General features: G+C 42.8%; 1 protein-coding gene across 6 annotated transcripts; it reads left to right on the top strand.

Moving 5' to 3' along the window:
* Nucleotides 1–96: 96 nt before the first annotated feature.
* zgc:162952 (PKc_LIMK_like_unk domain-containing protein) lies at nucleotides 97–14328 on the top strand. 6 transcript variants are annotated; one of them, XM_035530140.1, is made up of 10 exons: nucleotides 97–273; nucleotides 755–913; nucleotides 7725–7918; nucleotides 8939–9060; nucleotides 9822–9870; nucleotides 10126–10275; nucleotides 12344–12511; nucleotides 12707–12790; nucleotides 13020–13106; nucleotides 13541–14328. In XM_035530140.1, exons 2-10 carry the CDS (start codon nucleotides 883–885, stop codon nucleotides 13643–13645), a joined length of 990 nt encoding a protein of 329 aa, XP_035386033.1. In that variant the 5' UTR covers nucleotides 97–273; nucleotides 755–882; the 3' UTR covers nucleotides 13646–14328. The 6 variants fall into 6 exon arrangements, with proteins under 6 accessions (XP_035386033.1, XP_026866679.2, XP_026866680.2 ...); XM_027010878.2 differs by having other exon boundaries at nucleotides 808–913; XM_027010879.2 differs by having other exon boundaries at nucleotides 811–913.
* The last annotated feature ends 10174 nt before the right edge of the window (nucleotides 14329–24502 follow it).

Below are 24502 nucleotides of genomic sequence, written 5' to 3' on the forward strand. Positions count from 1 at the left end.
TCATAAACATTTCTTCACCCACGCCGTCGTGCGCGCCCCCTGGTGCGCATGTGGCAGGACGAGCACGTTCATGCGCTGAGCGTGAGAGGAAGAAAACGTTGGTGTATGCAGTGCTGCTGAAGCGATGCTACGGATCCCCTCCTCTTGCTGCAGAGTGTGTACCGTTAATCAAAAGACTCGTGTATAAACGGATATATGTTACTTCATTTGGCTCCGTTTATTTCCACCAGAGTTATTTTCGGTGTAGGAGGACTCGTGCAGCTGAACTTTACTGTGAGTAAACACTATTTTGCTTTATCGGTTCCGTCTTTAATTTCCAGTTGTGACGCTAGGATATTTGCATTAATCGATTAACCGATTTGAATGAAAATGTGCATCATTTCATTCTAAACTACTGATATGTCGTGGCGTCCATCATCGGTTTAAAAATTGAAGCTTTTTGTAAATTTCGTAGATTTTGGACATTCTTCATGCTTCTAGAATTAGTTTAAAACATATTTTCATAAAGAACTACGAACATGTCGAGTTCAACAAAGGCATGGGTTTGCAAAAAGTTTGTAATGCGTGTCCACGTCTGATCCGCACATTAGATTCAACCGATCATCTTTGTGTCATCCGGAAATGGACACATTCAGTCAGATCAAGCTATTCCTTTCACTGTACATTGTGTGTACATTTGCGTACGTTTATTACTGTTTTGTTAGTGTAACAATAGGATTGTGTGTGTGTGTGTGTGTTCTGTCCTGCTGCTCAGCATGTGTGTGCACTCTCATTGTCGTGTGTGTCTGCTTTCCCCCTCTCTTTCAGTAGGACTTCACCATCTTCCCTCCTGTCTGTCTGGTTGTAATGCTCTGACGGACCCTTCCTTCATCTACCGTCGAGATGAATATGAATAGCTTATTAAACCAGTGGAGTAAGTAATTAATTGCATTTTAATTCAGAACAATTAATACAACGTTTACAAGACCTTAGACCTCTCATAAAATTAAAAATCTTTGACAGGGATACGACGTCTCTATAATAAGCTACACTTGCACTTAGAAGTGCGTTTGCGCTGTTTTTCCCCTGCCTCTGTTCATGTGTGCGCGCTCGGCAGCTGTCGTTCTAGCGTGAAATGTGTCAGAGCAGAGTCAGCACTGGTCTCTTCTAACCGTGCTCAAAAGTGTCGTCTCAGTATGTTTCCAGCTATCATATCCTGTGCGGGCTGTCACCGATATCGTATTTAAAGAGCCAGGTAGCTTTCTGCGACAGCTCAGAGGCTGATGCTGGAGATGTAGCAGCTAGAGCGTCGGTAATATTGTAATTCGTGGCCAAGATTAATATTTATGGGCATGGAAAATGAAGTATCGCGAGGGATAGAGTCATCATAATCTATTTTGTTTGATTCCTATACATCTATTCAAGTTATGAAATAAGAGACAGAAAGAAACTGTTTTAAAGAACCCCAGTATGTCATAGGACAATATGTGGATGAAAACAATGATTTTTATTTACATATGTATACAAGCTAATTACAGAACTAAACTTGTGAAATTCAGTGGGTTTAAATGATCAAACTAGTGGTGTCTGAGTTTGACATTTCTGGGTTTTGTCTCGTTAACACTGGGCAAATTTACATGCTGCTCATCAGACTGAGCCACACTGTAACCTACAACTGCCCAGTGAGCCCTATCACTCACCCCTTCTTTCATTCTCTCTGTCCTTATGCACACCTGCTCTCTCTCTCTCTCACACACACACTCACTTTTCACATTATTGTTCACTCGCTCTTTGTCTCTTGTTTAATGAAGGAAAATTCCCCAAATACCTTTTACTTGACCAAGTACTTTTACTTCCCTTTTATTTCCTAGTGGTGACATAATTGGTGAGCTCTTTCCTGTTCTTTCCTGCATGAGACAGGGAAACACACTGTCCCTCCTCCCAACTACTCCCAACATTACATCTCTCTCTCTCACACACTCACACTCTCTCTCTCACATACACACACACACACACACACACACACACACACACACACACCTTCCAGCTTCTCCCAACATTACATCTCTCTCACCCACACCCATCCACCCACCTCAAACTCTCACCTCCCATCTTCTCCAAACATTACACCTCTCTCTCTCACACACACACACACACACACACACCGATCCACCCACCTCGCCCAAACTGTCTCTCCTCTCATCTTCTCCCAACATTACATCTTCCTTACACACACACACAATGATCCCCCCCACCAGACACACAGTCTCTCCTCTGGTCTCCTTCCAACATTACTTCTCTCTCTCTCTCTCTCACACACACACACACACACACACACACACACATGCACAAATAAACACAGAGAACTTAATGATGCTTATGTAATTACAAAAGGCCAAAACCAACCACAGCACAGGACAAAGTCACCTTTTTACTCAAGGACTGACCTGAGAACTGTTTTGTGCCAGTTTTTCATGGCCGCTTCACTGCCTTTTCTAGGGACTTTGTAAATGCCCTTTCCATTATCAGTTAGAAGCCTTGATAAGACTACCTTTGTTCCCAATATGAGATTTCAGATCTGCTGTTTCTTCATATAACTGGAACATGGAGGTCCCTGTAGTTCCTGCTCTGCTAACAGTACACCTTTTCTGTTTTGCTTTAGCAGCACATTGAAAATGCATTAATAGCTCATAGTGTTTGTGAGAGCAGACGAACTGCAATTGTACGTCACTGCGGAAAAAAAACCTCTCCCTAAAGTCATTACAGCAACAGAAAGTACGGAAAGCAAAATTGATCCCTGATGAGGAAGAGCTTTTACAGTGATGGGACTGGCTTCTGTGTAGGCAGGAGAGAAGTAAGTGTGTGTGTGTGTGTATATGTATGTGTATGTGTATGTGTATATATATATGTGTGTGTGTGTGTGTGTGTGTGTGTGTTGATCATGTCAAAGGGTGCAGCCCATGAGAAATTTTACTGTTCAAATATGCAGATATACAAAAGCATCTGATATGTGGCAGGGCAGATTTAAGGTTTTTGAACTGAAGCGGAAGTGTCTTAATGACATCGACTAGCTCTTTTATGGACTTCAGACCAGTCCTGGTCCAGTCCAAAAAGAGCAGAGCAGATGGAGTTCGAGACTCATTAAGGCCAAATAATCAAGGGTTATTATTCACAGACAGAGAATGCTATGTTCTTCTCTGGCCTATTGGTACCTGAATAGCAAAATCACATTTAACTGTACCGACTGCTCCCGCAGATGTTTGCTGACTGAGGGAGAAGCTACATTGCCGTTATATCACATATACTTATGTCACTTCAGGGTATTATGGCGCAAGGCTGGCTCTGTTCAGATATCAGCATGAATAAACATACATGCGTGTACTATCATTAAAGAGCACTCATTAAACCTTAATTACTTTACAGTTATAAGGGTGACGTACAAAATCTGAAGCAGTCGGGCATGCAGCGTGGTCGAAATGCCCATAATGCTCTTTAGAATGAAGTTAGCCTTCAACTAGGAGCAGTGTTTTGCAGTAAACAAGCATGTAAACAAACCTGCAGGGAGAGAGAGAGTGAGGGACTCACACAGTGGGAGACGAGGGGCAGTCCAAGTTTGGCACTGCTGACAGGAATGCCATGTTACCCACGGGTTTGTGTGCTGTGTGCAGAATAGGAGTGGGAGAGAATGTGTGGGGGAGCTGTCTGGGCACAGGGCCAAAGCACTCTCGAACAGAGCTCATCCGAACCACGCCACATCAACCCATCTTTCCACTGTTGGCGCTGTTTAGAGGCACAAAGCGCCGGTTCAGAGACAGAGGGTTCTTCACTGGTATTTTGACAGAAACGCCACCTGTGATAAATGCACAAATGATACAATAATCAAATCCACAAATTTATAACCTGAAGCTTCCAGAGAAGAAGGTAAATTCTGAAATCTCTACTTCTGGGGTGCTTTTCTAGAAACATCTTGGCATGGACATGTATTGTGTTTGTCAGATGTCCTTGTGACGGTTTCTCAGATGTCCTTGTGATGGTATAGGTCTATCTGACTATCAGTCCTGTATCTTAAGCACACATCTCAGAATGGGAGACTGTTAGGAGGCTGGGTTACATTTTGGAGCAGCAGACGCCTCATCTGAGCCTCATGTTGATGTTTAGTCAGAGCGCTCACAATGATCAGGTTAATGATGAAGTTGGAGAACACAAGTTTAACTGGACGTTAATTATTGCCCTGATAAAGGTTCCAGAAGGCTGTTTTTGTTCAGGTGAAAGGTTGAAAATGGTAAGGTGTTTTAGAATTGCATGATGTAAGACTAGACAAGTAATTTTCCCAGTGGCTCTGATTGTTATCGATTGAAGCTGTTTTTGTGGGCGACTGTCTGAATGCTCTTGATTGGTCTTTCCTCTTTTACTGTGCACTTGCAGTTGTATATTACAAAACTACTGCCAGATGGTCCAAATTTGGCAAGTGAACAAAGCTGATGGGGCCTTTTTCTAAAGAACATTTAAAAACAACAGGATGGATGATGGTGTCACATTTGAAGGTTCAGGTGGCAGACTTTACAGTTGAATTAATTTTGTTAATTTTTGTTTCTTTTGTACAACTTGAAAATTAGTTTTCTCTAGTAATAAATATAAGATCCATACTACAATTCAAAGCCAATAGATACATTTCTAATAGTACTGATTTGTGTGTGTGCGCGTGTGCGTGTGTGGGGAAGTTCAGACTGCATCAGAGGTCTTGTAGCAGTGGGCACTGTCCAGCCAATCTCCAGGATGTCTCTCCAACATCACTGACATTCAAGACCAAAGAGCCCATCAGAAAGGCAATTAGTTTTTCCATTTTAAAAGGAAATTACATTACCGCATTCACCCTCAGTAAAGTGCTAGGAGCACGATGAGCCTGTGGTTGAGTTCATTAGTGCCTCTGGCCTCTGAGGTACTGCCCTGTATCATTGTGCTATGCCTCTCAATTCACCAAATAACCAGAACCAGACGCACCAACTGGAGGGGAAATGGATCTGCGTTGTTCATGGAGAGTCTGCACATGTGCAGGCTGTTGATACAAACAAATAAGACATTATGTTCCCTGATTCATAGCGTAGCATGGTGGGGACATGACGCTGCTGTTGTCTTCCTTCGGCCTGAGATGCTGGGAGGCCATGGCGTCAGGACCACACCAGAGGCCTGTGTGGACGACCTGGGTGGAAGGCTGCTTCCCTGCCTTTTGTGTACTTGTGAAGTCTGCCAATCGTCTGCATTCTTGACTTCAACCTGTAAATATTATGCTTGCAGGCCTCTGAGCTGCAGAAGTGCTCCAGCTCTGCACATGCTCTTTCCCGCACTGAAGATGACTTTTGGATAGCGTCCTGCTGTTTCAGACGTGATGGGGACTGCATTTTCTCCCAGGTGGAATTTACTCGCCCCTGTGTCAATTCTCTTCTTTGCTGAGAACGGGGGCTAAAACGTAAGCCACTGGCGTGGCTTCACTTTAACTAGTGTGTCAAGTGCGCTGGTTCTGTGTTAGAATGACATGTGAAGTCACACCTTGGTGTGACAACATGCCATTGACAGGAAGTTACTCTTCTATGATATTTAAGCTTTGTGTTTCAAGTTAGTAAGTGTGTTTAAATCAGGAAAGATTGGATTTATTAGAAAACATGGCATTACCAAGTGTATGCACAGAGAGCTTCTTTCATTCTCAAAAGTGAACTTGTTTATAACTTGTTTTGGAACTAGTCAAATATGTTTGTGGTAAAGGTCATAGAGGAAGTCCTTGTTTCCTTGTATGCGTATTAGGGTTTTTGTTCCTTTATACGTCAGGGCATTCAGGGGGGAGTGCACGTGGGGGAGGCAGAGACAGAGATGGGGAGAGAGAGAGAGTGTGTGTGTGTGTGTGTGTGTGTGTGTGTGTGTGTATACACGTGTGAAAGAGAATATAGAATAGAAGAGCAAGTGAGGCAGACAGCCACACAGAAGATGGCTGTAAGTACTGTAAGTATTTTCTAGAATCTGGCTGAGTTGTATAGCTGTAATTGTTTCTCTGGGGCTGGAGAAACAATGCATGTGTGTGTGCGTTTGTCTGGTGTAATGCATGCCATTGGTCATTTCCCCCTTAAACGGCTGCGACGGACGAATCATGTGAGTGCCAGTCTGTGCTTTCCTCTCTGGTGAGCACGGGTATGCACCTGCCCTCTTCCACACAGCTGCTCCACTCAGTGTGTCGCGGGCATGCACGTCAGGGCCCTCCTCCACTGGGCGTGCACGTTCGGGCCCTCGAGAGATCAGGCTGTGCTATCCTGGGGCCGCACGTTCACGTGCTGTCGGGATGAACCTGAAAATGAAGGCAAGTGACCACTTGCCATAAAGCACCTTAAGAAAACTACAAACTAAACAGGGTCATCCTGGTCCGCTCTGATAGCAACTGATGTATATTGTGGATTTAATTCATAGCTTCCTAAGGGCCACACTGAAATACAGACAGCTATATTACACAAATGGACACACAATATTATTTAATGACATATAGCTGACACTTTTTAGCAGAGTGGCTCACGTTGGCTGACTGTTAGCACAGATGCCCTTGAAGCCCTTTAGATGAAGTGCTTTTCTGGGGAGTCTAGTGCAGTTGAGACGTAGGGCACTGTCAGTTTGAGGGGGACCTCTCTTCATACCACTGAACTGCTGCCATTTGTCCATTGGCAGACTGTTTTTGTTTGTTTGTTTGTTTGTTTGTCAAACAAAACAGCAGTCCTAGTTGTTTTTTGTCAGTATTTTAACCACCATTCCAATAACTAACCAGGCCTGCACATGTAATGGTAACTGAAATTGCGATTTTGGCCTGCAGTGAATTAATGGTATACAGCTGCAGTTAAATACAGGCATTCATACATCATCACAGGGGTCTTCCTGTGAGGCTGCAGAGATTGTGCTGAAGCAGGCCATGTCTAAATCAGCCACACCCATCCCTTTCCAAGTTCCACGCCCATCCAAGTTCCACACCCATCCCTTTCCAAGTTCCACGCCCATCCAAGTTCCACACCCATCCCTTTCCAAGTTCCACGCCCATCCAAGTTCCACACCCATCCCTTTCCAAGTTCCACGCCCATCCAAGTTCCACGCCCATCCCTTTAACCTTTTGTCGTTGACATTGGTACGTTTATTTGGGATTTAACAAGGTTGCTTTTGATTTGCTCAATTGACGGAAATGTTACATGCTGGGAGAAGGTGTCCATCCTCAGTCCTGCTCTGAGCATTGGTCACTACTATTCTAGAACTGCATGATTGCTCTGTGTGTGGCCTAGTGGACGTCTTCGGCTCCTCATTGAGCTAATTGAAATCTCCTGAGATTGAAATCAGGCTTTTGTGTGCGTATCCTTTCATCTGCACACACGTGTACGTACTCGATTGACCTGCTGGCGTGTTGAATATAATAAATAGTTGAGCCCAGTGTTGCTTTTTAAATGTGTGGTTGCTTGCAGCTCATGTTCTTAGGTTAAATGTTTCTGAAGCATTTGTGTTGCAGTGGGTGGTGTAGTGAAATTTCAGAAGTACTTCATGCTACCCATTTATATTCAGGAAATGGAGGCTTTATATTATACAAAGGTATTTCTGCATCCTACAATGAAAGTTACTTTGAAACATGATGGGTGCAATGTAATAATACCCTGCTAGTTATGTGTTTAGGCCGGTGTTTACAAAGTTCTCTGTGTGTGTGTGTGTGTGTGTGTGTGTGTGTGCTCTAGCTCCGATCCCCAGGATGTGCGAGGTAGACGTATCGTCTGAGCCTACCAGCCCTACTCTGTACGCCGAGTCATCGGATGCGTACTACCATGTGGACCGCTGGCAGAAGCTCCGCACGGCCGTGCGTAAGCTGGAGTTCTGGGAGAACTTCAGCCATGAACTCATCGGAAGTGGATTCTTCTCCAGTGTCTACAAGGTACCGGCCGTGTTCTAATGCTCCTGAATCTCCCTTTGGCTTTTGGCTTGTGTTTTAAAGTCATCCTCATTAAACTGGTTAGAACTGATAGGTGTCTAGAGCGATTCCCCGTGATGCTGTCTATTTCTATTTAATTTGTTACAGTTCTTAAATTGAGTTCTATTTATGTACTCTGCAAGCATAATATGCCGTAACCTTGGTTGGGATCTACATCACATCACAACCCTTGTTTCTGGCTTGTGATTCTCTGTAGCTTTCTTCATCTTGCTGTTACTTTATCAAGGGAAGGAGAGCAATCAGGTCTTAATGGATCTATTGTGTGATAGCATGACTCAGCCTGAGGGTGATCATGGGTATGAAAGCCAGTTTCTGTGTTTCCATGTGTGCTTCTTGTGGGCTGGTGGGTAGGTCGGAGTTTGTGTATGGGTGGGTGGGCATTGTGTGCTATGATGCTTCATAACATTGGATGCTTTGTATTCTTATTAATTAGAACATATTTGGATCAATGTGAGGCAATCCCAGGGGCGAGCTATTCTGGGATACTCTAATGTACAGATTGCATAACCCTGTTAAACCAGAATTCTACACACCTATACTGAAGTAGTGTGACCCAAATTTCTATTATTTTCTAGGGGATTAATTATGTGTGTGTGTGTGTGTGTGTGTGTGTGTGTGTGTGTGTGTGTGTGTGTGTGTGTGTGTGTGTGTGTGTCTGTTCAAGAAAACCTGGGAAAATCAAGGAATATGTCAGGACCTGCAAAGTGCTTTTTAAATGTGTGTTTTGATTAAGGTTGAGGTTAGGCTTAAATTATTCTACATATAGGTAGTTGTATAATACATTTGTGACATATGACAAGATTTAACAAGTGGGGCAGAGGTAGCTACAAAAGAAAACTCAGCATTTAATATATGGCACGTTTTAGATACTTCTTTATGATACGTAAATTTCACTTTGCACTTTCTGCTGTTCCAGGCTGTTGAGTGCAGATGTCTCGGGTGTGTGTGTGCTGTGTCTTTCAGGTGATGCACAACAGCACATGCAAGGTGATGGTGGTAAAGATTTATAAGAACGACGTGGACCAGGACAGCATCGTGAGGGAAATCAGCCTCCTACAGAAACTCTCACACCCCAATATAGTCCGGTACCTCTCACTCCGTCAATGAACTGCTGACCATTCTTCAAAAGTGCTAAGCCCTCCCTGTCTAAATGTTTCATGTGCGGTCATCAACGGAACTGGTGTAATAAGACTTCATCGAGGCCTCAGGTTGTGGTGCCAGAAGGGCAGGTCAAGATCTCAAAACACAATATGCAGTGACTTCTTTTCGTTCAAAGGTTCAGTTGCCTTTGGGTTTATTTGATATACGGTAACAAAGACATGTTACATCAGCCGGGGTATGAAGTCTAATGCAGCATTGCATCATGGAATCATGGTTATTTGTCTAAGCTATCTCAAGGTAGCCTGTTCCTGTGCTGTACAGAAGGACAAAGTGTTTATCAGAGTGCTTTCTGTGTCAAAAAGATATAAAGATAAGATAACCCACTGCTACAGTTACCTGATATCCCAAACAGACAAGCTGTCAGAGAGTGATGTTTTTTTATACTGTGCTTAAGAAAATTCTTAGCGGTCATTCTTAATTTTTAACAAGCATTCATCTGCTATGCTTGTTTTGTTACGGTATACCATTTAAGAACAAGAGCATTGTGCTCTCAGCCTGGTGTAAGAGTTAGTAGAGTGAAGTTGCCTTTTGCAAATGGAGACTCATGAGGGTCAAAGCATGAGAAGGGTAGTCAGTAGGCAGCATAAATTCTTTAAAATGGTAGAGAGGTTTTAAAATGGGAGAGTCTGGCTGAAGGTACTTATATAGGCACTGCATTTTTTCTTTTCTTTTGTCATTATTTTAGGTATCTGGGTATCTGTGTGAAGGAGGACAAACTGTACCCAATTCTGGAGGTTAGGTGCATTTCTCTCTATATATTTGCATTCTGTTATCTTTCTCTGTCGTATGGGTGGATTTAACACTTTCCTTCATAATCAAGAAAAATGCCTGTTACTGGAATGTCTTATAGGGATGTAAACCATTACCGTTAGGTCAGCGTCTCATTAAAATAGCTTTATTCTGTGCAGCATTCATGTTCACAGCCTCTGTGTTTGTCTTCCCATGTCTCCCTTTTCCACTGTTCTCTCTCTCCCCCCCTCCCTCTCTAGTATGTTAGCGGAGGGTGTCTGGAAGAGCTGCTAGCTCGGAAAGATGTTCCTCTCTGCTGGAGGGAAAAGGTGGATCTGGCCTCAGACATCACCAGAGGAATGATCTATCTCCACTACAAGAACATCTACCACAGAGATCTGAACTCCAAGGCAAGCCTGGGCGACTGCAGCCTTCTCTTCTCTGTCTTCCACTGACATGCGCCTTAAATTAAGGCCAAGCGTTGGACGATTATTGCACTGTTTAGTTTATTACAACAATAAAATGACAGCCAGTGGTCATTGGGTAAGAGGAAGCATGTCTGTATATGGCTGTTCTGAGTGCACAGAACTAGACGTGACATTACAGTCTGTGTGAGTGGGAGGGTCATTGGTTGCCAGGATTCACACAAGTGTACACCAAGCCTCTGATGATGCTGAGCAGAGCAGAAGCAGCAAGGATAGTCCATTCTGATGCTAATACACAAACTCCATCTCTGACACATATATAGACTCTCTTTTTCACACATCTCTCTCTCTGTCTCTCTCTCACTCACACACACATACACACACACCAGTTCCCACACCATCTGCAAATGCATAACACGTACGCACGTACTGAGTGTACAGGCCAGGTTCATGCACCCACCCACTGTTTTTGTGATTCCTCTGCTCTGGTTCGACCCCGGTGACCTGTTTGTCAGCCGTGTGGATGTGAACAATGCCCAGAAGCGGCGCTAACCCCAGCCCACACACAGAGTTCAGCATACCCGCCACACTGCTCTCCATCATCACCAATAGGGCTGTCTCACAGAGAGGTCTGTGTGCTCACACACCATTGTGTTGAATTGGGGAAACCTGTGAATGTTGGTGAAATCCCTCAACTTGTCCTCAAAGCTTTAAATGATCATTTTTGAGCTTCTCTAATTTCTTATTAGGTCTTTACGTAGTTACAAATAGCCATGGACATTTTTTTCTACCTTTTCTGGCCCGTGATGTTAAAATTTATTGAGTCTCTTTTTGATCCTGTTAATGAAATCAAAGGTCAGTATGGCGACTCATCACTTTCCATTTCTTTCTTTGTCTTTTCGACTGAGCTGTTGGCTCTCTCTTCTTCAATTCCTAACACCACCGTTCCTGTGTCACAAACAGCTATTGCAAACCTTGGCTTAGGTGCGAAGTCTCTTGCTAAATGTAGCATCTGCGAGGCCCCCGGGATCAGGATGGAGTGTTCCCCCATGTACGCCTCAAAGCTGTAGCCCCAGCCTGTGGAGCTGGACAGGTAGCAATTTGCAGTGGGGCCTCTAATGTGGACCAGATGCTGAGGTCACAGTTTGCTCCATCCATCAGTACTTTTGGCCCTAAAAGGTCCACTGGCTCTTACGTAAGAGGCCTCAGGCAGGACTGGAGTTCCCCTCTAGGTCTTGCCAACGTCTGTGCCACCTCATGAGGGTGAATGATATTTTGCTTCTGTATGAGCAGATTTAAGGTCAGTTCGTTTCACACGCTAATGTTGATGTTGAAGGTGTGGCACTGGAACTACAAATTTTTAAAAAAAAATCAGGATCTGGGTGCCAAAAAGTCTTTGATGCGTCTAGACATGCTTTTAATGCTTCATGCAGGCAAACGATGACTTGGTGTGCTAGAACAGCTCCCCTGTCTTCACTGCTTCTCATTTTTGTAGATTGAGATGAGGTCCTGTGTGAAAGGTCTGTGGCTGCTATCCAGACCTCTCCAACTTTCCAGTACATCTCTATGGTTTACTAAGGTTTTTTTTTTTTTTTTTTTTTAGGAAACAGTGATAAGTCCCAGTACTTGTGCCCCTGTTTGATCTGTTTTTAATGATCAGAATGTATTTTTTTCTGTAACGTCCCAGTTGTGCAAGCTTTTGTTTCATCATCGTGTTCGGGTAAGCGTTGTATGTGGGTGAGAACGAGTGTTGTGCGTTGTGAAGTAATCTTTCTGGGTTACACTGCCCTCTTCTGGCAGGAAAAAGTGTTCAACTAGTTATAAAAAGAGAGTTTCCAATGATGATATTTCCAAGACAATTAAATTAATATGTTACTTGGGATTCCTTGACATCATGAAGGAAATTATGCAGTTAGGTACATGTAAAAGTGATCTTGTTTCTTTTATCATGAAATAATTGTCTCATGTCACATGATGTCTAAATATTAAAAGTAATATTACTAAGATTGTATTGACAAATAGTGCTTACTCTTATTTTGCTCTGTTTCCACAGAACTGCCTCATAAGGGTGACTGCCAGGGGAAGGGAGGCCTTAGTAACAGACTTTGGCTTGGCCAGGGAGGTGGTGGAACTTCCTGCCAAAGACAGGAAGCTGTCACTGGTTGGATCAGCCTTCTGGATGGCCCCAGAAATGCTGCGTGGTGAACCATATGACCGCAAGGTTATGACATCACTAGCACATCAGCATAGCCTTCAGTTAATCTATTTAGCAAGATGTTACATCATCCAATGGCACATTTACAACATGATAAACAAACCACCTTGAAAAATGAGATCGCTGTCTGACTCTCAGTTCACTTGGTGTTCTTAAGGAGCTGTGCATGGCTGGCTGAATTGACTCTCTGTGGTATTGTAGGTCGATGTATTCTCCTTCGGGATCGTATTGTGTGAAATTCTGGCCAGAATCCCAGCAGACCCAGAAATCCTTCCAAGAACTCAGGTAACCTGATAACACGACTACTGGAATCAGTATGGCATGGGGATGCCATAAATTTCACATGATATGAACACAGAACATGATTTGAATAGCTCAGTACAGACATATTAATCTCTTTTAGGTTTCGGTGTGCTGAAGAGTAGTTTGTTTTGATAACTACGGGTCTATGGTGTGTGTGTGTGTGTGTGTGTGTGTGTGTGTGTGTGTGTGTGTGTGTGTGCGCGTGTATCAGGACTATGGTTTGGATGTGTCTGCCTTCAGGCAGATGGTTAACGGTTGTCCTGCACGTGTGCTGGACCTGGCAGCGAGCTGTTGTTTGGTAGGTACTGTAAAACAAACCCCAGCCCCATGGGACATACCATATTATATAGACAATATATAGATATGGTGTATGGATTAATGATGCCACTCCAAAAAAAGAAAAACAGACACTACTGACAAACATGTGATGACAGTTATTAAGATCAGAACAACTAACTGGCCACTTTATTACATAGACCTGTCGTATACATGGATCTTACAGGTATATCTCATATCAGTCAGATAGTGATTATTGGTGAAGAGTTGGAGGATGGCTTACATGATTGGTGCATGGTGTCACATGGGCTCCAGTCTCTAACTTTACATCTGCAGTGTGTTTAAAATAAATAACATTGATTTTGTATGTGCTATATTTGTGTGTGTATATATACACTCTGTAGATCTGTAGGCCTGTTGAGTTAATAGCCGTGGTCTTCCCTCTTCTTCTGTCAGTTGGAGGCGTTCCGGAGGCCGTCATTTGTGGAGCTCCTGGATGAGCTGTCAGAAGTAGCAGAGACTCTGGAGCCGCCCCCACAGACAGAGCTGACCAATGGCTGAGCGCTGTCACGCCCTCGCCACTGTTCCATCAGCCCAGGGTGTGGTTCTGTACATAGGCCTAGAGGAGAGGGGTGGAGAGCAATGTGGGGGATGATGGGTGGCACCTACAGCTCACTTTATAGAAAGTCTTCTCCCAGAACTGGGCAGGATGGATGGGCAGGGACGTTGCAGATCGACCCACAGATCTTTCAGGGCTGCAGTGCAGATGCTCCTGGATGACCTCCCTGACCTTTCCGTCAGGCTTGGGTAGTAGGAACTGCATAACATAGAATGTTAAGCCAGGATGCCAAAGGGCGAACCTATCGATTGTTCAAGGGAGAATTGTGATCTGCTTCCTGCTCCCGGTTTGCACAAACATTTCTACAGGACATTTGATTTACAAGTTGTGTGTGTGACTTGTCAGAGTCAGCGTCTTTGGCCTTCAGAACTTAAGAAATGCAGTTAGGCAGAAATAGATATAGCGGAGCCAAAGCTTCGTTGATGCTTTATTCTACCGAGCTCAGAACTGCAAATACTTCATGGACAGTATGTACTAACTTTCTCTTTTGCAGTGTGTCAGGGTTTTTATTGTGTTTTTACCCCATGCCTTGAACAGCCGCAATTTTTGAGACTTAGCTGCACCAGTTGTACTGAATAGATTTGTATCCTGATTTTTTTTTTTTTTTTTATAAATCTAATCCAAACATAAAGGGCTGCAGACTATCTAGAGAAATAATGACGATCTGATAACAGTAGTTTAAGGCTAAAACCTTAGGTGAATACATATAATATTTTTGTATATTTTGTGCATAAAAGACGTAATGTACATATGATAAGTATTTTGGTACTAAACCTCCATGTAGTTTTAGTATCTTGCTTTTTAGATGGTCCTTGCATTTTCTTCAAGTGTAGTTGTTGAGTTGTAATAGGTGATCAGAAGGGTTACTTTTCCTTTTACTACTTATACAAAGTCATAAAAATGTCCAAGGTGGAAATGGGTCCTTTGCTGTGGCCTGGGGTGTGGCTTCAAGAAAACTGACCTGGCACAGGAAGCCTCCTGTTTCCTGAGGGGAAGGCCTTCAACGCCTGTTTCCATGATCACCAGTGTTTGGGTGTGCTGGTGCGGATGGGATACAGGCACAGCCGGTTTTCCATGACTTTTTTCCATTTTTTCTTATTTTGCTTATTGCTAAGATCATCTGAGCTCCTGTTTTAAGTGGTTCATGCTTAAATATACTGCACATGGCTTAACTGTGGTCTTTGCTTGCTTATAGAGTTCTTATGATAAATGAATTTCAGATATTTCAGATATGTACAGCCACAGGAAAATTGTCTCTGTGGATTTGGAAGATTGAACGTGCCCAGGGTGTGTTCAAAGCCACATTTGTTTAGTACTGGAACTACCACACCACTGCGCTGAGACTGAACAACTTTAATTGAAACTTCCTGTTATGGACACTCAGTATCAATGCTGCTCATGCTGTGTTTTTTTCCTCCTATTTACCATATGCAAACATACTTTAAATTAAGGAATAAATTGCAGTTTGGAAAAAAATGCTGTAAACAAACAGTGCCAGAGTCAGTATAGAACTGCACTGGAACCTCATGATTATAGAAAGTGTTTAATACAATTCAGCTGTGGTGCAAAAAATTCTGTGCATTCATAAAGATATATCTGGTTATTAGTAATGGCACACCACTTACCACATCATACCACTTGTTATATACTATCTTAATAAAAGATTGCCACCTTTAAAAGTGTGTCATCACTTTCTTCAGTTCTAAGAAAGTCCTGAACTACAAAATGTCATAAATCAGTGAAGTCATGGGCTCATGTTACATGTTCAAAGGAGCACTTTGGACAAACAAACTAATGCAAGGTAATGCCTCACATTGACCTGACATAGGTGTCACTCTCCCAAAGAACACAAAACAGTAGTGACCTGATCAACTTTACTCTTATGCACAACTCACAGGAGGATTGGAGAAGTGTAGTGTGCATCTGGCTTTACTGCATTCCAAGCTTTGTTTATGCTTCACACTATACAGCCTACTAGACAAGGGAGAAACTACAGCAATCTATAACGAAGTTACTTACACCTTTATGCCCCAGAATTGCTGTCATTGATCAGAAGTCATGTCCATCTTAATGAAAATCTGCGTACACAAAATGTTCTAGAAAAAATGAGTACCATCTGAACTGTGGAAGCAACAGAATGTCTTATCTCTTCTCCAACTAGGACTAGTATCCTTCAGAATCAAATAATGTACTGAAAACATTACACACAAAAAATGACACAATATTACAAGTATTCTGCAGCAACAGCAACATATTTTAGTAAACGTACTTTTTGTAAAACGTGTCTTGATGATGGTCTTGGCTTTAGAGAGTGACTAAAGGCCTATAAGAATAGAGGTCAAAGGACAAGGTTCAACTCTAGCGTTGTTCTTGCATAAGCATGTTTGGAGCATTAAACCTCTAATTTACCCAACCTAATTTCATGACTTTGTCCCACCACCTAGCAAAATACAGGATGCAAAAGTGTCTTCATAGCTAAATGTCAAATCTCGACTTGTGTAATCTGTCTAAAACAAACCACACACAGACTAAATCTTTTCCATGCATGATTAAGGCTTTGTCTAAGCATGTCTAAGCCTAATCTATAAGATGCCTCACTGGAATTTTGTGCAATATTAGTGACATATATAGAGCCTGATGTTTATATAATCAGTTTATCGTTACTGCCTAATTGGTTTTTAGACATTCATTTAGAGAGCCCAACACCTTTGTCTTATGTTTCAGTTCTGTTGAACTTTCTGAGAGGTCAGTGTACTTTTGTATTGTTCAGTACACAAATATGAAGTTAATTGTATATTTCAATGTAAACCCCATAACTACAACATTGTCTTACAACAATACAGTTCTAATTTCTAACTTTGGTCTAATTGGTCTAATTTCTAACTTTTAATTTCGAAAGAAAAGGTACAGAGTGATTCTGAATGTTCAAGCCCTACAATCTTGATGTATAAATTTTCCACATTTCTTTATTAAAAAAAAAAAAAAAAAAAAACCCTGTGAAAACGTACGAGCAGTTGTTTAGCTCTTCTGTTAATCAGCTCCATCTGTCATGTGTGGCTGGACTAGATGATTTATAAGATGAATAAATGTTGTACAGCAGATATGAATAAGGCTCTCTCTCTCCCTAAGTGTGTCTCTGTGATCTTGAAGTATGACAGCTATTTAACATGCCTTTCATGTTTGGACACACACAGAGTCTTGCTTGCTTTCATGTATAGTTTCTTTCTCCAAGTGGACTCTTGGCCATGCTAATTGCTGACTAATCTAAGCTTGTATTTCTTTGAAGCTTGTGTGTCTGGACCACTCAAGGCAAATTGGTGGAATCATCATATAGATTACCAGAAGTGTAATCTCTTTGGTGATAAAATGGACTATTACATAATACATTTATAACAAAAGTCCATGGTTTTTTTTTTTTATTTCTCTTTCAAGGTTTCGTCATAAGGAGCCAATCTCATTAACTTTGTAAAGGAAAATCAGACAATACTCATAAGACATTTTTTTATTATAAGACAAAAATTGGCTTTATTCCTGTTTGGAGCATCAAGACTAATTTTTTTCCCATCACAGAAATTCTGTAGAGACCTCAAGGGTCCTTGCTGTGTTGCTGTGCCCCTTTATTCGATGGTCCGAGACCTGTTTTGCTGTAAATAGCTAATATAGTTCATGTAATGATTTGGTTTAGGATTTGGCTAGTGGCTACAGGTCCTGCATCAGACGAGCACTATCAATAACTCTTCCCACACACCTCTCATCCCTCTCCCCACCTGACAGGGATGAACATTAAAAGGCTACGGAGGCTCATAAAGGAATCAGCAGGTCCGTTTGGTGATTACACAATCTCCTTTCCTCTCAGCCGCTATTAAAACACTGAATAGACGGGGTGAATAATTCATCAGGTGCAACGTTTCTTCATCAGCTTCCTGTGTGTAGACCTTTGTAACATGGCCCGCTGCATCAAGGGCCCCTGTGCGGGCCCTCCTGTTCAGTCCCTGCAGGTTTAATTAGCAGCACTTTGTGGTAGCCCATCTGAACTGTGGGCACACACAGTAGTAATCTGGATGTAATCTGGATGTTGTTCAGTATACTGAGACTCAAATTACTGAAAAAGGATCTTTAAAGCAGACTGAACTAGAGACAACTAGATCAGTTTAAATCAGTTACAAGCAATAATTGGCATTGATCGTGTTAAACATATATAAGCTTTGTGTTAGTAGTGGTAAACATTGTTTACAGGCTTAAACTGTATGGCGTCGCTAAAAGCGTGTTGTGTACTTTTCCACTAGATGGCAGTGTTTTTTAAGAGTATCGTTAGCAAGCCGTCTTCTTATGCTGCTTTTCAAAAGCTCTTCAAGACCAACTAGACCAACATTTTGATATTCCATTAGATTTAATCTGTTCCATTCAATTGTAATCCATTTTGAATTTACTCCAAGTAACGTTCAGGTCATTTATGGAGAAGCCAAAACACAGTGTAGTGCCTTATGGGAATGGTGCCTTTAGCTACCCTCTCAGGAGAACATTGAAAACATCCAGTCCTAACAGCAGAAAGAAAAAGATCTTTGACAGACAATGATTCTCACTTGTGATAATTGACAGTCATCCCCTCTTGGGTTTATACCTGTTTAAAAGTGGCACGCTGCATCAAGAAATAATTCATCATGATTAGATATTTGGCTCATGAAAACAACAGAAAAATGAGAGAAGCTGCATGACCTCAGGGTGTACGGGTTGGCAATTGGTCTGCGTTATTTACGTCTTTGGGGTTTTACTAGAGGAAGCTGAGGCGGGAAGAAAGCTCCCACTGTTACGCCATTATCTTACAAAACCTTCTATTCTAGCTATTGTTGTCTTTCTGTCTCCCACGCAGAGCCACTCCAAACACAAGCTCTCTTATATTAGTATCACGGATATTCAAAAGGTTGTGGATGTTGTAGAAGGGATGTTGTGGCAAGCCATTACTGAGAAAGACATCAGTGACCGAGTGATTTTGCTTACCTCTAGTCTAGGCTTTGGTGAAGCAGGGTCTTTGGGTACACATTTAGGCCTGAGGCTGTGCTATATGTTTGCGCACTGAACATCAGGAGGATTAGTGGTTTGGGTATTTGCTGGATGAGGTTATGCAATCCATCCAATCAATTGCGCAACAATGGGATGTAGTATGCAGCATACTGATGTCCGAGTTAATATCTGTGTTTTAGCAACAGCTTTGTGTCTGTGGAACTCTGACTCTCTGAGCTAGTTAAATAGTAGTCAGATGAGACAGTCCATGTGGTCTTCAGAACTGCTGGAGGTAAGATTTTGTTTGTTTTAAAAGCTAAAAGAGGTACATAAACAAGCAGTTTCCATTTTATGAGGTTGATATTTACAGCATCACATTCTGTTTTGTTTTTTGTTTTTATATTACTTAACATAAATTTAACAAAAGGAAAAGTGCTGCAGCATTTTAAATGGCTACAATACGAAAGCACATTTTGAACACTGACAGCCATTTGTCCAGGACTTATTGCAAGAAAAACTGCTACCTGGCTGGATCATGGATGGTGCTAGAACGTCAAGTGCATGATCATGCCAACAAAGAGAGAGTAATGATGTTGTATTCAGTGGTAAGAGGTGTGAGAACAGTCTATCCAGAGTATTGTGCCCTCTCTGATGTCAGCGCAGTTTAAATGCACGCAAGGATGGGCGTGGCCAAGCGTTGAGGCGACTGAATATAAAAGTCGATGACTAGAGTTTACAACTGCGCTTCCCTACCACTCTGATAGCTGTGCTCTGCTAGCACATCAGCTTGCCAGGGGTGTGCAGCCTGCACAGGTTTAATTTAGCATGTCCGGCAGGAGTGATAATGCTCCGACCTTCATTCGGCTCTGCGGCAGTACTCGACCTTCACTGGGTTTTCTCCTCCTACTTCTGGTCCCTCTTTCACTTTCTCTGTACCATCCCTCCCTCCTTCCCTCCACTGGTCAAGGTCGGGGGCTCCTCTGTGGGGGTCCGCCGGCTCACAGGAGACTCATGAGGAAACTTTATATATTCCAGTGATGCAAAAGATCAGCCCGGAGACATGATAATGCCGAACGAATCCCGTTGCAGGAACACGTGGAATGAGAGGCGCATGACGACAATAACTTGAAATACTCTAAATGCTTGAGGGAGGAGAGAGAAATCAGGGTTGTGTGTGATGTCTGGAGGAGCAGCTCATATGCTGGTAGCTCAGCTGGATGATGTGGACAGTGGAGTGTGTGAGGAACGGCTTGAAAAAAGTAGGTCATGGTCAGTACCGAAAGGCCAGAGGAGGAGAGGTGCTCTGGATTTCTGAGATGATGTCAAGGTGAGGCAGTGTGCTCAAACACATGGACCTGTTTTTCCCAGATTTAAGCCATTTAGAAGGCGAGGCACAAAAATACATTTCTTCCATCACAGAGCTGATGGGAAATTAAATTAAATGATCAGGTTAGTGAACAAGAAAACAATAGCCAATTACCCTAACAAATCTTCACTTCATGTCCTCTGATAGTGATACATTTCATGGGGATTTTTAGAGTTGGACGGTGTGACCTTGACCACCCATTAACAGCACTGATTTCACCACACGCTTTCCAGGAAACTTAAAAAAAAAATACATTCAGCAAGTCAGCGATGTGTTTCGTGGACGGATCCTCAAACCCCTGGGGAATGAGGCTTATTCATTTCATGCCTCAGAGATGACCTCCAAACCATTTAGACTGCCGCAACACAAGCAATGCACTAGCGATAATAGATACTGCACAGAACAGAGACGACAACGTGCAGCTAGTGGTTTATAACTTTCCATTCCTGGCCTTCTGGAAAGGTTCTTCTGCACTTTTATGTAGGTGTAAATGGGGTCATACGTTACTATTGTTTTCAGTAATTGAAGTGCAGAGATGACAAAGGATTTATGATTTTGCCAATAGTAGGTGTTTGAGGATGGATCAGAGCTGGCAGACTGCACCAGACTGGATGACAGGGCCGTTTGTTACGTGATGACCACTGGCCAAGTCCTTTAAGGCTGTGCTCAATTGTAGTTTTAAGTAAAATGTGAGTAAAAAAGTACCGAGACCATGATGAAAGAGTACTTGGTACAGGTGAGGTAATTATTCTGTGAGAGAGCGGGCTGAACCAATAAAAAAAAAAAACATCAGTGGAGTTGATTGAGAGAACTTTGCTTTTTTCATGTGGGTGAAATTTGTTGTACAGCCTGGAAAACAGGTATGTTATTCACACAAAATGTACTATTCAGACTCTACTCACAAACAGTAAACCAGTACACTCTCTTTACAATTCAGTTCATGTGCCTTTTTGCCAATTGCAGCAGTAAATGAAGATGCTCTGGTCGTTTAGTTGTGGTGACCAGTACATCTCTGTGCTGGATAATAATCTAGGCAGGGCATAAGGTAAAATGAATGGCTGGAGCAGTGTTCTAGGTCTGTGCTAAACAAATGGAAACATTCAAAGCAAGAGCACACATGCTGTAAATGAGTGCGCTGGTTTTCAGGACCAAATTGATGTCAGATGGATACAGAGACAGGGGCAGGAAGGATGCGGAAGTGGATCGGTGCTGTCTCCTGCCCGGTGCTTTGCTGGTGCTGTAATGGGTGGGCCTGGGATTTAGGATGCTGATCCTGTGGCTGAAGGCTGCCAAATGAGCTCAGGAGGCAGCAGAAGAGGGCCTGAGACAATAATCGCTGCTAACGCTGCAGTCCCAGCAACCCTGGTACCGAAAGCCCCCCCAGAGTGAGCAGGGGCTTCTGCCAGATCCTCTGTCATGTTTGCAAGGGCTCCAGGCACACTTAAGCCCTGTTATTGGGTTAAACCCTTTTTGCACTTTTTTTTCCCCTGCTGCTAAAACTCTGCTCTTTGTGATAAATGAGGCTACTGAAAAGGTCTCTTTCAAAGTTGCTGTAACGTGGCGCGATCACAAGGCAGACGCATTCACTGAGAAGAGAGAGACTTATTAGGGGCAAATCCTAAATCGAGGTGGCTAGAACGGTCCAAGGTCAGTTTACCAACACAAAGTGTATGGGAATACACTCTAAAACACAACAGGAAACAGGCTATAACAACACAACTAGACTTACACAAGCAGCAATATGAGGAAAAGGCAGAGGCCAGCTGGGACAGCGGCTGTAAAGTATTAGCTAAAAGAAAACCAACTGAACAGGAAAGTTAGCCAGTTACCACTCTCTTGATCATTTTTATTTATTAGAGACTAATAAAGGGTCTATGAAAGATGAAGAATATAAAGCTTAAGGCATATCAAATATCTTGTAGTTCACCTTGTGAGACCTGCTTCTGTGATTATAGTTTAATTTTCATTTTAACTGAAGCTGAAATAGATATTAGCTATATTGCAGATCCCCCAGTATCTTTTGCTTTTTCCCACTAAAATGATTTTAAAAAATCCTTCCAGCCAGATGCTGCAAATCGTATGTATAACATTACACATTCATTTTTAAACCTTGAATCCCAACATTAAGTTCAATGTTGGACAGTAGCAAATTGCTTTGTATTCTCAGTGGGCCAGTCCTGGTTAGTAAAGATATGTACCACAACTTTGCAGGAACTGCTGATAAGAGAACTATTAGTGTTCACAGAAAACCTATCCAGTAAAAAAGCAATGCACTAAAGTAATGAAAACTGTGGCACAGGCACGCCGTGCACTAAATCACAGCATGTTTTCATATCTTCTTTCTGCGGCAGACACGCAGAAAGGGGGGGGGATACATAATGGAAGAGAAAAACATCAGGAAGGAACTTCAAATGACAACATCGGTGATGAAGGCACCACATCCTGGGGCGAAAGACGGAGATTAGAGGAGGCAAAAAAAAAAAAAAGAGAGGTGGGGAGAGAAGAATGGTGGAGGGAGCGAGAGAGCGCGGGTGATAAATCCAAACAGCTGGAATACACTTTTGGCTCATGTGCTAATGGAGTGACGAGCTTTAGGATTGGGGAAATAGTGTGATAAAATAACAGCTGTCCCGTTTCCTTGCCTGTGTGTGGGTCGAGCGATAAGATACGGTGTAGAATCCCATCTTCACTGCTACATCAAAACAAGGATAAAAGAGAGAGCAAGAGAGCACATGCAACATAGAAACAGAGTACCATCCAACACCTACCGCATATGCCCTAATATCATATTCTTTGGTGAAAGCGTCATTTGAAAATCATATTGTGGTGGTGGGGTGGGGCGGAGGGGGGGGGGGGGGTAACCTGGGGCTCTTCAAAGCGAAGCATCTAAAATGGAAAACAGGAAGGCAGCAATCCCATTCAGGCCTCCAAGCAGAGAGAGGCAACATGTCAATGAAGACTGATTCACACAACCCTGGCCTAGAGTAGAGGAGTGGAGGCATACCATGCACTTAGCACCACTGCATCAGACCTGTTAAGAAAAGCAGGAGAACTCCAGCTTCAGAAAGCTATTATTTCTATAGCATTACATCTGCCTTAGTCTCCACGGTTAATCTGTGCAAAGACATGAGAGACCAGATCTTGCAATCTTATATTTTGTCACTTCCTTGATTACCTCATCATTGATTACCACTGTTTATGTAAAACATCAAGTTCAAACAGGCAGGCCTGTAATCTATTGCTTCAGATAACATGAGGCTATGGACTTCAACTCTGAGTTGTGAAAAGGCTTGAATGCTTGGCTTCTCACCCAGCCTCTTCCGTGAGCAGACGTTGAAGGGACCTCATCACACCTCTGTCACTTACTGCTCACAGCTTCATGCACATACAGGCAATCACTCTAATGCAGCCAGAAGCGGTCTATCACAAATGCCAAATCAGGTCAATGTAAAAGGCCTCCTGTTTTACAGCTTTTTTAAAAAGTTAACTGAACTTGAGCGCAGCAGAGTTCACTTGGACTTCGACTTCTTATTATCAGGATCAGTAGCTCTCTGCTGCATGTTCAGTGGCTGAGATAAAGTATCTCTTACCATGGAGGCTGCCCTGTGTCTGCCAGCAGCACCAGGGACAAACATTCCTATACTTAAAGCCATCATGTGGGAACATGAGGCCTTGAACTACACAGTGCATTTCCAAGGGTGTTCTCCCAAAATCAATACTCTGCACAGCCAACTAACAGTGTGCTGACAAGTGGAGAGCAAGAGTGACCAATGGAAAGATTTTGATTATATGGAACTCAAAACTGGATGGGGAGAACAGGTCTACATAAACAGAATTCGTAGGGAACTGTAAGTGATTCTTCCAAGATGACTGTGCATGACAGCTGTTGTCAGCTGTTCTGGAACACTTATGTGGTAATTCCACAAGCATATTGCATACGCTTATAGTCCACCCTGCTCCAGCATCGTGTGGAGCATACCAGCGAGCATGTTCATTTGCAGTGGGTTTTGCTGATGTTCCACCTCAGGGCAAGGTTCCACCAGCCCTGTCCAGCAGGCATGTGACACACCATGGTGTACCAGGGGGCAAGAGTGTGACAAACTGAAGACAAACCTTGAGGCTTGGCTTTGTGATGGCAAAACATCACTTCCCTAGCTGCCAAACTCCCTCCCCAAGCCATGTGAGTCGTACAAGCTGTCACTCCCTGTGAAGTGGATGTCAATGATAATTATGCCTGATTTAGCAATGGTGGGAACAAACCGAATGACATGTGACTCATCTTTCCTTAGATTGTTGGGTTCATGGGGAGCACACACAGCAGAACAGCCAAAGGCAATCAGAATTCTGTGCCATTTAATACAAATACCACTTACATAAGACCTCCATAGCCTTCTTATATGTAACAGAGGTTCTTGCTACCAGACACACAACA

The sequence above is a fragment of the Electrophorus electricus genome, chromosome 9, assembly GCF_013358815.1.
Source record: "Electrophorus electricus isolate fEleEle1 chromosome 9, fEleEle1.pri, whole genome shotgun sequence".
NCBI classification, from domain to species: Eukaryota; Metazoa; Chordata; class Actinopteri; order Gymnotiformes; family Gymnotidae; genus Electrophorus; species Electrophorus electricus.

Coding starts and splice junctions, on each gene's coding strand:
- zgc:162952 (XM_035530140.1), top strand. CDS start 883: ATGAATATGAATAGCTTATTAAACCAGTGGA. Junction 914..7,724: donor TAGCTTATTAAACCAGTGGA/GTAAGTAATTAA, acceptor TGTGTGCTCTAG/CTCCGATCCCCAGGATGTGC. Junction 12,791..13,019: donor AAATCCTTCCAAGAACTCAG/GTAACCTGATAA, acceptor CGCGTGTATCAG/GACTATGGTTTGGATGTGTC.